The sequence below is a fragment of the Dermochelys coriacea genome, chromosome 2 (assembly GCF_009764565.3).
Source record: "Dermochelys coriacea isolate rDerCor1 chromosome 2, rDerCor1.pri.v4, whole genome shotgun sequence".
NCBI classification, from domain to species: domain Eukaryota; kingdom Metazoa; phylum Chordata; order Testudines; family Dermochelyidae; genus Dermochelys; species Dermochelys coriacea.
The window spans coordinates 82703243-82718504 of record NC_050069.1 but is presented as its reverse complement, the minus strand read 5'-3'; the positions used below and the strand labels follow the sequence as shown (position 1 = coordinate 82718504).

At 40.1% G+C, this 15262-nt stretch overlaps 1 protein-coding gene across 3 annotated transcripts in view; it reads left to right on the top strand.

The window, feature by feature from the left end:
- LAMA3 (laminin subunit alpha 3) overlaps positions 1–7937 on the top strand; it is a 187375-nt gene extending 179438 nt beyond the window's left edge. For all 3 annotated transcript variants that reach the window (XM_043507984.1, XM_043507982.1, XM_038391479.2), the window contains exons 70-78: positions 1046–1190; positions 1480–1649; positions 2443–2632; positions 3330–3470; positions 4358–4517; positions 4748–4878; positions 5675–5768; positions 6151–6270; positions 7191–7937. In XM_043507984.1, the coding sequence (XP_043363919.1) occupies positions 1046–1190; positions 1480–1649; positions 2443–2632; positions 3330–3470; positions 4358–4517; positions 4748–4878; positions 5675–5768; positions 6151–6270; positions 7191–7336 (1297 nt within the window). In that variant the 3' untranslated portion in view covers positions 7337–7937. The remainder of the gene's footprint in view (positions 1–1045; positions 1191–1479; positions 1650–2442; positions 2633–3329; positions 3471–4357; positions 4518–4747; positions 4879–5674; positions 5769–6150; positions 6271–7190) is intronic.
- The last annotated feature ends 7325 nt before the right edge of the window (positions 7938–15262 follow it).

Sequence of the window (15262 nt, the reverse complement as noted above, 5' to 3'; positions counted from 1 at the left end):
GTGGTTTCACAAAAATTATGTTGTATTTTTGGTTTGTATATATCTTCATTAAATCTTTGCCTTAGCATTGTGAAGTTGTGCAACATGTACACTAACCTGTCTGTCCATCTGTGATTTACCAAAATTGGAGAGATTCCTTAAACCTTACAACCTACATATGTGTACATTTATTCTCATTGATTTAGCCTTTGCACAAAGAAGATTCGTATAAGAGTGTTTCTGGCAACAGGGAAGAGTTGCACAGTAACAAACTGATAGTTTTTTAGCCCTCACACTTGGGCATCCAGTTGAGTGGGAGTGTGGCTGATTTAGCAAGACCGTAGGTTTGCCCTGACTAATCCTCTTCTATCGCTAATCAGCAAAACCTTCTTACTTTAGTCCAGAAGGTGTGACACTGCCAGAGCTACTGTATTCCAGCTCCCTTTTCTCAATGGCAACAGCATTTTTTCAAGTAGGTAGCTTTTGAGAGGCTCCTAAATTCAGTTGAGGATGCAACAGCAGTGGCTTACCTCAGTAGTATGACTGTAGCAGAGGTGGGATGTTTCAGGCAAGAGCTCCAGACTACAGCCTCCTTTCATTTTTCACAAACTTCCCACCCAGTAGGTCATGCAACATCTTCAAGGATTCCCCTCCTCCCCCCCTCCAGGAAGCAGCTGATACTTTTATTTAGGCTTGGCCTGCTAAAGCTGCCAGAGGTACAACACTGGATTCTATAAGCCACCTACTGTATAAGTGGTTGGGATTTCCTGGTGACATCACATGCTAATACAAAATATATGAGTTCTTACAACAGTAATTCTGGATGTGTCTGCGCCAAGAGTTTAGGATCACTCATATAAATCATACTATTGTGACAGGTGAAAATTGGTAGATGTCCCTTGAACAGACTGTCACTCAGAGTAGATCTACCTTGTAAGGGTATACGTCCAAACAGTGCAGCTCTAGAATATATGGTGGTTTTCATTAAATAATAGGGATGATAAAGGGTGGTCTCCTATAGTGCTCATTGCTCATTCTCATTCCTCATGTTTATTCCCCATTCTAGGACAGGTCAGCTCCCTCAAGTTCAAAATCTAATCAATTATACTGAGAAGACTGGTGTATCCGTGGGAGCCTGCAGGATGTACAAGTCACTCCAGCCAATGCTGCTGAAAGAATTAGGAGATCCTAACAGCTCTAAGATTTTCAAGGTATGTTTATGTTTACTATAAACTCCAATCCACACTGATTCTCAGCCTTAGGCTCCACCAACATGAGCTGGCAGGGCTGAGGAACTGATGTTACTCCTTTTCCATCTAGCATCTGGAACAAGCTCTCCCTTCTCCATATCCCATGCTCAATATATAACTCTCCAGAGTGATAACAGTTCTTTAGCCATTCGAAGGAGGGTGTTGACTGATTCTGATGGGAACTATGAAATATGTATATTGAATTATTATCTCAGTTATACATATTAAAGATTCAAATTCTGCCTTGCAGTTACAGAAGGAAAAGTACCGTGCTTCCCTGACAGGTGCCGAAGTGCAGCTAGACCAGAAAAGCTGTGCTTTACCTACTCAGCTAAATTTCATCAATGGAGCTTATCAGTTTGGCAACACTCCCAACAGTCATTTGCTGTATACACTTTCCCAGGCATCACTGACAGACAGGTAATGTGACACTTAACTTCTAATGCTGTATTCTCCAATGAATCTTGAGCCTTTAGGTGCTAAGGGTTATGATTTCCCAATGTGCATCTCTTTGGGAGTAATAGGGTGCACCCTGATTGTTGTTAAGGGCTTGACAGAGAACTGTTTCTCCCAATCATTGTTTCTACAGAACAAAGCTGAACAGGTTGCCTGGAATGAGATGCTTGAATTTAGTGCACATGGAGGCACAATCCAAGAATCTAAATCTGCCAACTTCAGCCCATATTCAGAAATGTGAATGGTGTAACACATAATTATGATTCAAAAAGCTACTATTGTGTTAATAAATTAATTGACTTGCGTTTGTAGGTCAAAACTCTCCCCCTACATTCCAACAGTTAAGACCAGACTGGGGGCTTCTGTTACTGGTTTCCGGGATGGAACTCTCTGAGACTGATGACAGGATTTTTCAGAAGAGTGTCCTTGTCTGTCAAAGTTGCTTCTTCTCTTGGTTTGCCAAAACTAGAATTCAGGACACACTATATTGCCCCTCTGTTCAGAGAGGATTTTTAATTAAATTTAGTGGTTACCAAACAGTGAAGATACCCACTGGCCTTGTCTACTTTATATTCTCTAAAGTACTGAGTACATCATCAGCATTCAAATACTTAATAGTAATCTCACTTTGATGTACTGGTATTATACTGGCAGAATCAGGCCCCTTGCATCTTTCTAAAGGTTATGGAAAAGTATGTCAGTAAGCAAAACAAGGCCACATTTTAATGTCTTCTCTGCTCCTCTCTTTCCACTAAAGGTCACATTTTTCAGTAGATGTACGGACTGCATCATCGGGAGGACTGATTTTTTTTGTGGGAAATAAGCCTGAGAGCTCTTATATCGCTCTTTACATTTCAAAGGGACGTTTTGTCTTTTCATTTGGTGCTGGAGGAAAGAAAATTAAAATCAAAAGCAAAGCAAAATACAATGATGGGCAGTGGCATACTGTAAGTATTACGACATTTAGGACAGAATTAACTGTGTGAACCATTGCAAAACATGTACCAGCACTTAATATGCACAGCCATAAGTGCTCAGCATTTTAAAATGCTGGGAGTATATTCACCTCAATCTTGTGGAGCTAGTTCATATGGCTGAAGGTTCGTGTGGATGACAGGTCTTCGTTGTCAAAAATCTCATGGCAGTGGCCTAGTTCTAATGCAGTTAGGATTGTGACAATACTTGTATTACTTTAGGAAAGTTCCCCAAAAAAGGGAACATTAAGGTAGGTAGTATGTGTCTGTAGGATAGGGACATTATGGTTTAAGGCGTTATTCTGATGCCCGTAGGCATCTAGAAAGTCAGTGGATTACTCTGGTTATATACCGGAGTAATGAAAAACAAGGAACCTGGATAACTGATGCTGTGCAAAATATTCCTAGTTTTTGAACTATAAGGTATTTGAAAAAGCATTTTGCCCACCTACTTTCTATTTTTGCTAGTTTCAAGTGAGCCTCAAAAATGCATGCTGAATTTAGGACTATACTGTCTGTAACTTGATGGTTAGAGTTTTCAGAAGTACCAAAATGATTTAGGAGCACAAGTTCCATTGATTTTCATTGGGACTTGTGCTTCTACCTCACATAAGTGATTTTGAAATTCCACCCAATGTGTCTAATGGTAATTATGCTTTTCCCCACAAAGGTGGTATTCAATATGGATGGGAAGAATGGCTATCTTATTATTGATGGTCTGAGGGCCAGGGAAGGAAAACTGGCAAGTAATTCCACCTTCAGCACTAATCCACCAGTCTATCTGGGTGGGCTTCCATCCCTGAAAGTACAGGTAAATCATGAAGATTTGGGGGTGTTTTTTTTTCATTGCACTGCAGATGAAGACACTGAAGTATTGTAAAGGGAGGTCATGGTGAGAGGGATTTAGATTACTAAGACCATCTATACATAGTGTCCACAAATTCCTAATTATAGATACATACCTCTTCCCCAACTGTGTGCCCAGCCTTCAGCTTGACACAAATTATCAGCATTTTACTCTATAAATTGATTGCAGCCATGTGCTGCTCCTGAGTCCCCTTTATCTGCAAAAGTCAAATTCCTCTTTTCTCCAAGAGCACCCCTTCCCCTTAGAGCATTCACTTCAGCAGATACTTAAGGTATCTCCAGCTAAACTAGATTTAGTAGTATTCAATACCAGATGGAGGGATTCCCATTTACTGATCACTGTGATTTTAGGAGGGATTATAGATGTAGAACCTGATTCTAATCTTAGGTATGCATTACCTCTGTTCTCTTTAAAAATGACCTGTTAGGTATGTGCATCACTACACAATAGCTGTTTGGGGGTGGGTGAGTGCTTAGTATTTGAAATCAGAATTAGACTGTTAGATTGTCAACATTTGGATGTATCATTGGAAAACAGCTATTCTACAAATAAGATTTTGCAATAACCCTTTCAAGATTTCAACATTTCTAGCATGCTTGACTCTTTCATGGTTTACTGGCATTTCTTTCATGACATAGTACACATTTTCACTGTATCAGTCTTTAGGTGCATTTCATACTTGGGTTTTCCACCTTCAAACAATGCTAAAGAACTGCTTGGCTGATCTGTTATTAAAATAATAGCCAGCATGCTTTAATTTATTGTCATATTATTATTAATTACTTATTATTATTATTGTTATTTATTCATGTTTTTAAATATGTTTTCAGAATATACCAAGAAAGAGTTTTGTAGGTTGCCTGAGAAATTTTAAAATGAATGGAAAGCTCATGAATACTCCTCATCGGAACACTGGTGTCCCTCCATGTTTGGATGGCTCTTTGGAGCCTGGGATATATTTCTTTAATGAAGAGGGATATATCGTCATTGGTAAGTAGTGTAGCAATCGCTACGTGGAGCTATGTCTTTATTATATAATCCACATAGATCGATAGAGACATAGACATATAGCTATCAGTTTATTATATCAGACAGATATAGCTTCATGTTGTGTGTGTGTGTGTGTGTGTGTGTGTGTATATATATATATAGGTGATACTTTTCCCCTTCTTAATGCGCTGTTCTAATTATTCTCCCTCCTCCCCTTCTCACACCTGCAGATAACTCTTTTGTGATGGGTTTGGAATTTAAGATCATATTTAACATTCGTGTGAGAAGCCTAACAGGCGTCCTACTGCATACTGGAAACAAACAAAGCAACTATTTAACTGTTTACATGGAAGCAGGAAAGGTGAGCATGGGGGTTTACTTCTGTTTGAACTGTATTACCATAACTAAGAAGAGGGACATCTTACTTTGAACACCAAACTAACTTTGTACAAAAGAAAACCAAATTAAAAATACATTTAAAAACTTCATGATGGTGTCTTATAACCATCTCTGTGGAGCGTGAACCTTATGTTTGCTACCATATCAGTATGAGCAGCTTCCATTGTATGAACACAGGCTTCCATCAGGCAGCTCCATGATAGTCTGTGCAGGGTGAAGGGGAGTGTCAGAGAACCCTCCTCTCCTCAGGACAAGGAGCACTTGTGGTACTCTGCTCCTACAAAAATCTACCAGGGTTTAGGCCAGTGGATCATGGAACCATGTGCCCTCACTTCTCCCTTAGCCTTTGCCAGGCTGCTAGGAAGAGCACAACCATGGAGCACCGACTGCTCTGTGCAGCTCCCTGTGTAGTTTCTCCGTAGCTTTCTGCACACACCCACTGCAGAATCTCAGCAGTTCTATTTTAGTATCTTTTTCAATAGCGAAGGGTGTGTCAGGGAAGTTGAAGGAAACCTGGGGAAGGAGGCAAGGGGGCGGATTTATGTATGTATAGAGTATACACTATTCTCTCTTAGGACTCTGTAAATGGAATCTACCTTTCTTTAAGGAAGACTGTTTGGGAGTCCAAATATTTTGACTGGGCCTTTTAAAGTGTTGGTGAAATGCACCAGTCAGTGAGTTCAGTAAATTGTTTAGTCGGATATTCTTTTGTCACTTCTTTCTTTTCCCTAGTAACTTGAAAAATGACTGTTTTACAGGTCACTGCCTCTGGAAATAAAGGTACTGCAGAGTTCCAGACATCCGTCACTCCTCAGCAGTCTCTATGTGATGGACAGTGGCACTCCATAGCAGGTACTGTATCCTCTTGCCTGCTTCTGAAACTGGAAGGGGTGGGAAGAACAAAAAAGACTGCTGCAGCCCAAATCTAATGCCTAACCTTTTATACACTAAATAATTCCATTGCTGTTTTTTCTAAGAACATTCTTTAGAATAATAACAGGTTTTAATTATTTAAGACTGCATGTAGGGAAGAGAACCTTTGGGCTTTTACGTTGAACGCTTTTCTCATCCCCATAGGTATTTTGGTATATGTCAGTTTGACTTGGAAATATAGTGAAATAAAACTTCCCCTATAAATCACATTCCTGCAAGACAAACACTTCTTAAAATAGTAGGTCATTGCTAGTGGACGGTTGACTGGAGCAAAGTTACTGATTTACCAAATTCCTTACAGTAACTCAGAAACAGAACATTGTGCACCTAGATGTGGATGCAAAGAGCAACTACACCATTGGATCCTCTGCCTCACTTTCTGCTAACGTGGGTCAGCCGCTGTATTTTGGAAGAGTTCCAGGTAATATTACTTCAAGTTAATGTTTTGTTGCTCCTCCTGGTGTTTTGTTTCTTTTTTTGAAAGAAAAAAAAAATCAAACATACTACGGGCCATATCATCTCCTATAAGGGAAAAAACACTCAGGTGACAGGAGACTTAACTTGTATTATCTCATCATTTTTTGTCAGGTAGGGTCTCGCGCGCTTCCTCTCTCTCTCTCACACACAATGACTACAGTACAGGCTGGCATAGCCCTGTAGCATAGATGCAGCCTACGCCATTAGAAGGCATTTTTCTGTCTGTGTGGGAACACCACCACCCTCAACAACATTAACTACCTCAACAGAAGCACTCTTCAGTCGACATAGCTATGTCTACACTGGGGCTAAAGTTGGTATAGCTACATCGGTTGGGGAGTAGTTTTTTTTCATACCTCAACTTATGTAGCTATGCCAATATAACTTTCATGTGTCCACCAAACCCCCTCTCCCCGCACCCCACCAAAACAATGCTCACAAAAAGCCACTCCACCCATATAGTCCAAAACTCCTGAGAAGGTTCATGTACTCCTTTTGTCATAGGTGAGGGCTCGAGATGAATTTATCCTTCCGGTTATGTTAACTGAAGGGTGCATTCACACCCATCAATCTCACTGAGGTTTTAACCCATATCAACCCATATCAAGGTTTCACCCAGTTCATATCAACAGCAAAACATGATAAAATGTGCAATAATGTTTAAAATTATTTTAATTACCATAGTAGAGCAGTTTAGTTCAACGTGGAATGTTGGTATCATATTACATTCTGAAAGCAAAGACTATCCAATCCTTTCAATAATCGGAGATATCAAAGGGAACATTTTAAAGCCACCAGCCTGTTGTATTCAGTGCTTTACAAAACAGCTCATATTTAGCTGCTCTTTCTTCCTTGTCTTTACAGCAAATTTGGAAACACCGTGGCTTCCTGTTTGGGACTCGTTCCTTGGCTGTCTGCAGAACATTAAAATAAATGACAAACCTGTCTCTGTCAGCAAAATTTCAGAGGTTCATGGTGCAGTCAGCTTGACTGGATGCCCTGCCAATTAACTTTGCCATTACATAATAAGGGAATTATTTGTACCCTCGTTGGGTTGGGTCTCCTGATGTACTGTATGAATTACTGCAATATGGGTTCTCCTTCCCTGATCACTGTGTTACTCTTGTCTATTATGATGTTCAAAACGGCTTACAAGTTAATGCATCTTCTGGAATGGTGGCCTGTGCCAAAGCTAATTACAAGTGTTGGCTTTGTTAGAGTCCTTATTAAATTTGATTGCTTTCCTTGGTAATTCATTGGGTATGTGAGATATATACACAAAGCATAAAATAGTATTGTTTATACACATAGTGGGACAAATGCTGCTTTCATCCTCCCTGGTGTAGCATTAAAATAACTCCATTGACTTAGCAGGAGTTATTTTGAATTTACACTGGTGAGAGTGACTGCAGAATCTGGCCTAATATAAATAATTTTATAAAAATATATACATTTCTTTGGTTGATGAACAGTGTTTATACTGAAGTGTATATTAATGTTAAAAATAATAATATAAATGGAGTTTGAAGCACTTTAAAAAGAGTGGAACTCTGGGAGACTGTTGCTGTGTTAAGTGTTCTGGGGCCAATAAATGCCATATGCTCTTTTTAAGACTTCCATATTCTTATTTGGTTGTAAAGACTAAATTCTTTTAACACAGCTTTTTCCTTAACTTGTTATTCACCACGACCAAATCCTGCTTGGTTTATGTGAGTAAGCCCATTGACTTCAAGGAGACAGCTTGCCCGAGTAAGTGGGACTGGGCCCATCGTTTCTGGTCCACAGAATTTAGATATGAAACACTTCTGATTAGGATAACTTTTCCTGCGGCTTTCAGAACCAGTAGATGCTCTGTTTGTTTTCCTGATGAAATGAAGACAAGACCGAATTATTAACACTGAAGTACCAAGCACACTGTCACTTACACAGCACAAACTGCAACACTAAAACCAAGAAAATCCTTAGTTTGACATTCAAGTTTGTCTGACTAGGATCCCTTACCCCACAGAACCCTGTTTGCATTGTTATTATGGATATGGGGCTGGGCTGAGTAGATGCTGTAAGGCTTCAATCACCGCATTCATTCAAGCCCAGCATTTTCACCCTATTTTAGTCTACTTCCCATCCCCAGTGTAGAGCCCCTATCTTTGTCTGAAAACTGCACTCGCTCTGCATCTTCCAAGGCTAGGCAAGTCTCTTTGGACTCAAGCTCTTATGTTGTTCCTAAAGTAAGCCACTAGATGGCATAAGAGAGTCGTATAAACAAACCTCAGATCCCACAGCCTCTGTGGTTCATCTCCACGATGTATCCAATGTCTCCAGCCCAAGATTCAGTAACCCTATCCATGTTTGAGTGTTTGGCACGACATGCAGTATGGGTAGTAAAACATGCTGCCTAGCAAGATGGCCCTTATGGATTTGAGCATTAATTTCATAAAAAATCTTGTGGCTTCAATGCTTGTGTTTGAAAATCAAACCAAAAAATCTCCATTATACCAAATCTGTGTGTCGCTGCTTTTCTGTGACTATTCTGTTAAGGGCAAAGCCAGCCCTCTCTTTGCCCATATGGAGGGTTCTGTAGCAGCATAGCCAGTGTAGTTCTGCTGCTCTATATTTGGGGGTGAGGGGTGGACAGAGCGTGAGGAAACTGCACAGAGGATGAGCTGTGATAGAGGATATGGTGCTGCATGAATCCACCTGTATCACACCCCTGGAGGTGGTCTAACAACCCTTAAGCTATTTCAGCAGAGATCAGGCAGCAGCTAGATGGTATTTATATCGGATGTGTCTCCACACAATTCAAGTAGCTTTCCAAATGGGCAAGTTACCCAAAACTATTGAAAAGTGCAGTTATTTTATAACCGTAGTTGGCATTAACATTTCCCAGTGCAGGAGAGGAAAAAACAGTAAAAGATATGGAAAAATTCTCCAACAATTCCCCAGCAGTATTCCCATAATTCCTACCTGCCAAACTGCTCCCTGCAGCAGATTCTCCCTGACTCACAAAGTAGTGATGAGTCAGTCTAATCCTCTTCCCCACAGCCCAGAAAGGGCAAGCTCTTGTTTTTCATAAATTCTACGGCCGGGGGGACTATTGTGATCATCTAGTCTGACCTCCTGTGTAGCACAGGCCATAGAATGTCCCCAAAATAATTCCTAGTTTTGCATAGCTGAGATTTAGTATCACAAACCAAGGCAGATCTTGAATTCCAATCCCCTTGCAATTGGTTTCATTTAACCAAGGCTAGTTCTACTGCTGATTGGAAATATATTTAGAAAGATTTATTGAGTAAACTCTAGTGATTTGTAAGTGTTACTTTAAAAAGCTGACTGGCCCTAATATGTATTGTCATTGTGTTGCAAAGTCAGTTCTGTTTTTCATCATTTCTTCAGTCATGTTGTTCCCATAGTTGACTGGTCATCCCATAGTATAAGATTGTCTGGGCAACTTGTGCCAACAAGTAAAACAATCAAGAGCTTGGGTATATGCACCTAAACACAGATAAATCTACAATGGGCTGATAAACACCTGCTGAAAATTCTTTAGAGTTTAGATCCCAACAGTCACTGGGCAAGCCCTACTTTACAAAGAAATCTGTTTCTGATTAGATTATGCTGGTAATTTTAAAAAATCTGATTACAAGAAGAAATTCAGGTACTAAACAGTGAGTTACAGATCATACATTACACCTGATCTGTGTATGAAATATTCTGAGCTTTCCCAAATGGAAACCATCTTCTTTCCCGAAAATGAGTGTTTGTTCATTTTGAATAGCTCCAGGTCACCAACAGTAGAAATTATGTACTGAAAAAATTACTTTTGTTTAAGTTCTGCGAGGAATTCATTTAGGTGTAAAAACACCCCTGCAAATTTGTATTTATTTTATACAAGTCAAGAATGATTGAATACTATTCTCTGATCAAAAGTTGGCCACATGCAGTACTTGATAACAATCCAGCCCAAGTTTAGTAATGTCTTTATAATTATGAACATTACCAAGGCACTCATACCAAGCCCTCGGCAATTCTCCAGGACAATGTGTGGGCCTGATCCAAAGTCCCCTGAAGACAACGGAAAGACCTGCTGAATTCAATGGAGTTTGAATCAGGCTCTTTATGGATACTTTTTTTAAAAATACATATTTTCTAAATAACTATTCTATGGTATCCGCCCATCCTCCTTCCAGTTACACACATAGTATTGAAAAATAAAACTGCCATATATAAGAGAGTGGAACACGGTCTCCATATAGCTAAGACACAACAAATATGACTATTCTTACAGAAACACAATTCTTACATTGCCTAAACAACTAATAGGAAAAAAGATTAAACCCACGCACTGGCTAAACAAGTAAAAGGCTCCTATTGACAAAAAGCAGGTTGAGTAGAGACACCTTCAGTACCTGGCTTGGAGGCTAGGGAGAGGCAAATATGAAAATACAACGCCTAGTAAAATAATGTACCAGCATCCCATCTTCCCAATAAAGAGGATGGAAGAAGCAAATGAGATATAGCTAATAAAAAAATCACACAAACCTCAAAAAAAAAAAAAGGAGTACTTGTGCCACCTTAGAGACTAACAAATATATTTGAGCATAAATAAATTTGTTAGTCTCTAAGGTGCCACAAGTACTCCTTTTCTTTTTGCGGATACAGACTAACACGGCTGCTACTCTGAACACTGAAACCTGCAACCTCCTCTTCAACTTCCCAATTCTGTCCAACGCCCTACTGTTAAAATCAGGTTTCTTAACCAGCATCCTGTCTTGCCCTCCCACCTTGAGTCCCTGCCCTGGCTTCCTATTTCCTTCCACATCAAATTCAGACTCTCGTCTTCACCCTTAAGACTCTCTGCAACTCTCCCCCTGCCCACAGACAATCACTGGATCCTCCACACATGCACGTCATTTGCCAGTTCAGCTCATTTTGATGCATCTCTGGTCTCCCACAAGCAATTTCATAGCACCCCTTATTTCTGTAAGAACTGCCACGTCCCTGTGTGCAAAGCTGCCTCATTCTCCTTCATCAAAACCTCCCTCAAAACCCATTACTTCCTGGATACCCTCCCTGCTCTCTTCCTGATTGTACTTAGATGTTCAGATATAAGCAAACAAAATCAGTATATGGGAGGAACTAATATGTAGTGTGTATAACAGTCTCATAAGCTTCACTGTTGAATCAATTCACTAGCTGTGCTCCCTACCTCCACCCATTGTTTGTCTTCCCTTATAGCCCCACTGTGGTATGTATAATTTAGACCGTAAACTCCATGTGACCTGTCACTTTCAGTCTGTAAAGCAAAACCAGTACACTTGTGGTACTGTATAAATAATAAAAACAAAGTCATTAATAATAGCGAAAAACGTCACACTGAATAGTCTTCTCAGCATTCCAGCAAGGTCCCAAATGTGCTCATAACCATTGAAGCCCTAATTCTCCTCTCACTCATGCTGTTATGAGCCAGTAATAACTCCAGTGATTTCAGAGGCGCCCCACCAGTGTAAAACAGTCGAGTACTCTGAGTCTCCTCTCCATATACCAATATAAAACTAGTGTAAGGGAGAGAGGGGCCCTTAAATCATTTTCTAGGACTATTATTATTTATTTGTATTATCATAGCGCCTAGGCCCTAGTCATAGACCAAAACCCCATTGTACAAATGCAGAACAGAAAGATAGACTCAGCCATCTTTCATTGATGGCTGCATCCCAGATCAGATTGTCATACACAACCAAAAACTACATTAAAAGTCCATTATTAAAGTTGCAAAGTGAAGCACGCAAAAGTTAGGAAATGCCAGAATTAAGGTTGCCTGGGCAATCTGATTTCAGCTCCCTTTTGCCTAGGCATTCGGAAAAAATCTGTAATTACATGATGACATGCTATTTTTTCCACAGGACCACTACCTTACCCAGGGGGACAGATCCTTAGCCAGTGAAAATCAACCAAGGGTTCAGACTTTGACAGCTACACTGATTTACACTAGCTGAGACCATGGTCCAATGATTTCAGTGGAGTTAATTCTGATTTACACTGCTGTGAGAGCACAATCAGGCCGTAAGTGGAAACATTTTGAATGTTCAAATTCTTGTAACTTCACATTCTCTTGCTAGAGGAGGCATCTGTTTGCAAGCAGTCGCTAAAGGAGACATATGGTCCTTTGGCATTCTTGGGGGGAAAAGTGATTCCAAACTATTCATGGCACCTTAGAGACTAACAAATTTATTAGAGCATAAGCTTTCGTGAGCTACAGCTCACTTGAAGTGAGCTGTAGCTCACGAAAGCTTATGCTCTAATAAATTTGTTAGTCTCTAAGGTGCCACAAGTACTCCTTTTCTTTTTGAGAATACAGACTAACACGGCTGCTACTCTGAAACAAACTATTCATGTGTATTGAGACCAAAAACCAAGCACCAGAAAAAATTGCTGCTAATCTTCACCATGAATTAATTAAAAAGGAATGAAAAGGTTAAACCCTCCCACAGTAGCCTGAAATGCCATCAAAGAGATTGTAGGCCTGAATCTCAGAGCAATGCTGATTTACACAGGTAAGGATTTTGGTTCTTTTTCTGGAAATTGAGAGAACACTATATATCTATTCCTCAAAAATATTATTAAAGTGACTTTGTTATGAAGAGTCAAAATAAAGAACATTTTGTTTAGTCCAGAAGTGCCTCTTGGCCTCCCATGGAAAAACCCATGGAGAGGAATAAAGTAGTTAAAAAACTCTGCAACGGACACATGCTCCTCTCTAGGGGCAATGAGTTCAAGCTACATGGAGGCAGCAAGGGGCCCAGCTATCAAATCTTGCAACACAGAGAATCTGTGCAAAAATTAGGTTCTGATTCTGTGCATCTATACTGCTTCCCATATCCCCCAACAGCCTCGCTGTACAGCTCCTCCTGTTACTGAGCAGCATTCATTCCTGCCAGTTTTCCCATCATCAGGTTGTATGAGGAGCTGCACAGAACAGATTCGCTGTGTCTCCACCTCTTCTGTGGCCAGACACTCCCCTGCAAACTCACAGTGGTGTTCACTCAGAAGGGATCCCAGAGCATGGGGGTGAGGGAGGGGAAGAAGGATGGTGTGAAGCTGCCACTCTTGCATATTTTTTTTCTGCTTTCTGTCCCTTCTTTGCTCCAATTTGAATGGTGGAAGAAAACATCTGGCCTCTTACGACAGATAACCAAATTTACATGCATGCAACTACCAGTTAATTAAACATTGCAAACAGCAATTAGTCATCCTGAAAGCTTTCCACACCTCTTCCTGCCTATTTTTCTGTCCCCATTAAGAATGCCAGCTGAAGCACGTATCTCCTCTGTGGCACATTGAAAGCTGAGCTCCTTATGTTTATGAAGAATATTGTGTGACTAAGCTTAAACCCCTTGGTGCAGCTTTGATAAGCAAAGGTTCAGTTCCATCTTATTTTAATCAATTCTGAGAACAACAGTGCTTTTTGTATAACAAGTGATGTAATCAACCTAACTCCAAGCACCATAACTTCATCCAGATCAAATACTTGCATTGAAAGAAAAGATAGGATTGGGGCTTTTGGTTTGTTCCTAAGTCTGTCCCCCTGGCCTCTAGGGAAGATTCATTTCTGGCTCAGAACTTTGTGGCAGACCCCTGTCTCCCTGCGTCTGGACAAAACAAAAACCTGAATCCAAACACCTTTAAACTGTAGGGAAGTTTGGCTCTGGATCTGAATTTTGCACCTCAGATCCATCTCAACTTAAAAGGCATATAACTAAACTGGATCACGATCACTCCAAGTAAATTCACAAATCCTACCACTGCCTTCACTGCTGTGCAGTCGACTAGCAATGGAATCATGGGTGCAGTTTGCTGAACATACAGGAATGGGAAACATAAGGGAGGTCCTCATCCCTTTTGTGACAGAGCCCAGGACTTTGGACAGTGGAATAAGCGTTATTATTGGCTGCAAGTGAAGAACTGCACATAAGAAGCCACCGGCAATGCACAACAAGTTGTATTGGTCCTACAAAACCAAGGTAATATGCAGTGTATTCTTGAGTGCTATTTACTGGCACCTTATCTATCAATAAAGCTCTCTTGCAACAGGGGCCAGGGCAGGCAGTGGTGGGGCTTAGGGACTAGGGTGACCAGATGTCCTGATTTTATAGGGACAGTCTCAATATTTGGGACTTTATCTTATATAGGCGCCTATTACCCCCCACTCCCTGTCCGGTCACTCTAGTAGGGACAGGCTAGAGAAGGCAGGCCTATAGGAAGTTACAGGGCAACTATAGCCATTGGAATGTGGTAGGTTCCATGAAATGACTACTTTATTTTGAAGATGGGGATTATTCATCCTACCCACCTCACATCTGCCTTCTTGAGCTGAGCTGGGCAATGGATTTGCCTTTAATTGTGAGTCTGGCAATTATGCAAGCATCTTTGCTAAGCAATCCCTAAATGTTTGAAATGAAATTCTTCAGTATATTTAGTAACATTTCCTCTGACTTATTTATGTATTTTATTGATTTCTGCTGCCTCTCTCTTGCACTTAGGTAGGCCCTTTAAATTACAACAATTGAACGAACATAAATTACACATGCCACTCAGATTAATTGATGGTTTAAAATCAGAACTACTGCTATCATAACTTTCCCAGAAAACTTTAGTAGGTGAGGATCAAAACAATTCAAGTAATTAAATTAAAGCCAAACAGATACAGTAAAGAAAATCATGGAGGTTTTCCATCATAGCCTGAAACATTTAAAAATATGCATAAGATCAACTGTTTGCAATGTTTTAGATAATTTTCAAATTATCAACACAGTAATTAACAAATTTACAACTTTCAATTGCTATAGTTTATCAGTGTGGTTTTATTTCTCATAGTACTTGGGTACAAAAATCCTTAAGAAAATAAAAAATTTGGAAGAAACGTATTTTTGAAAACCTGT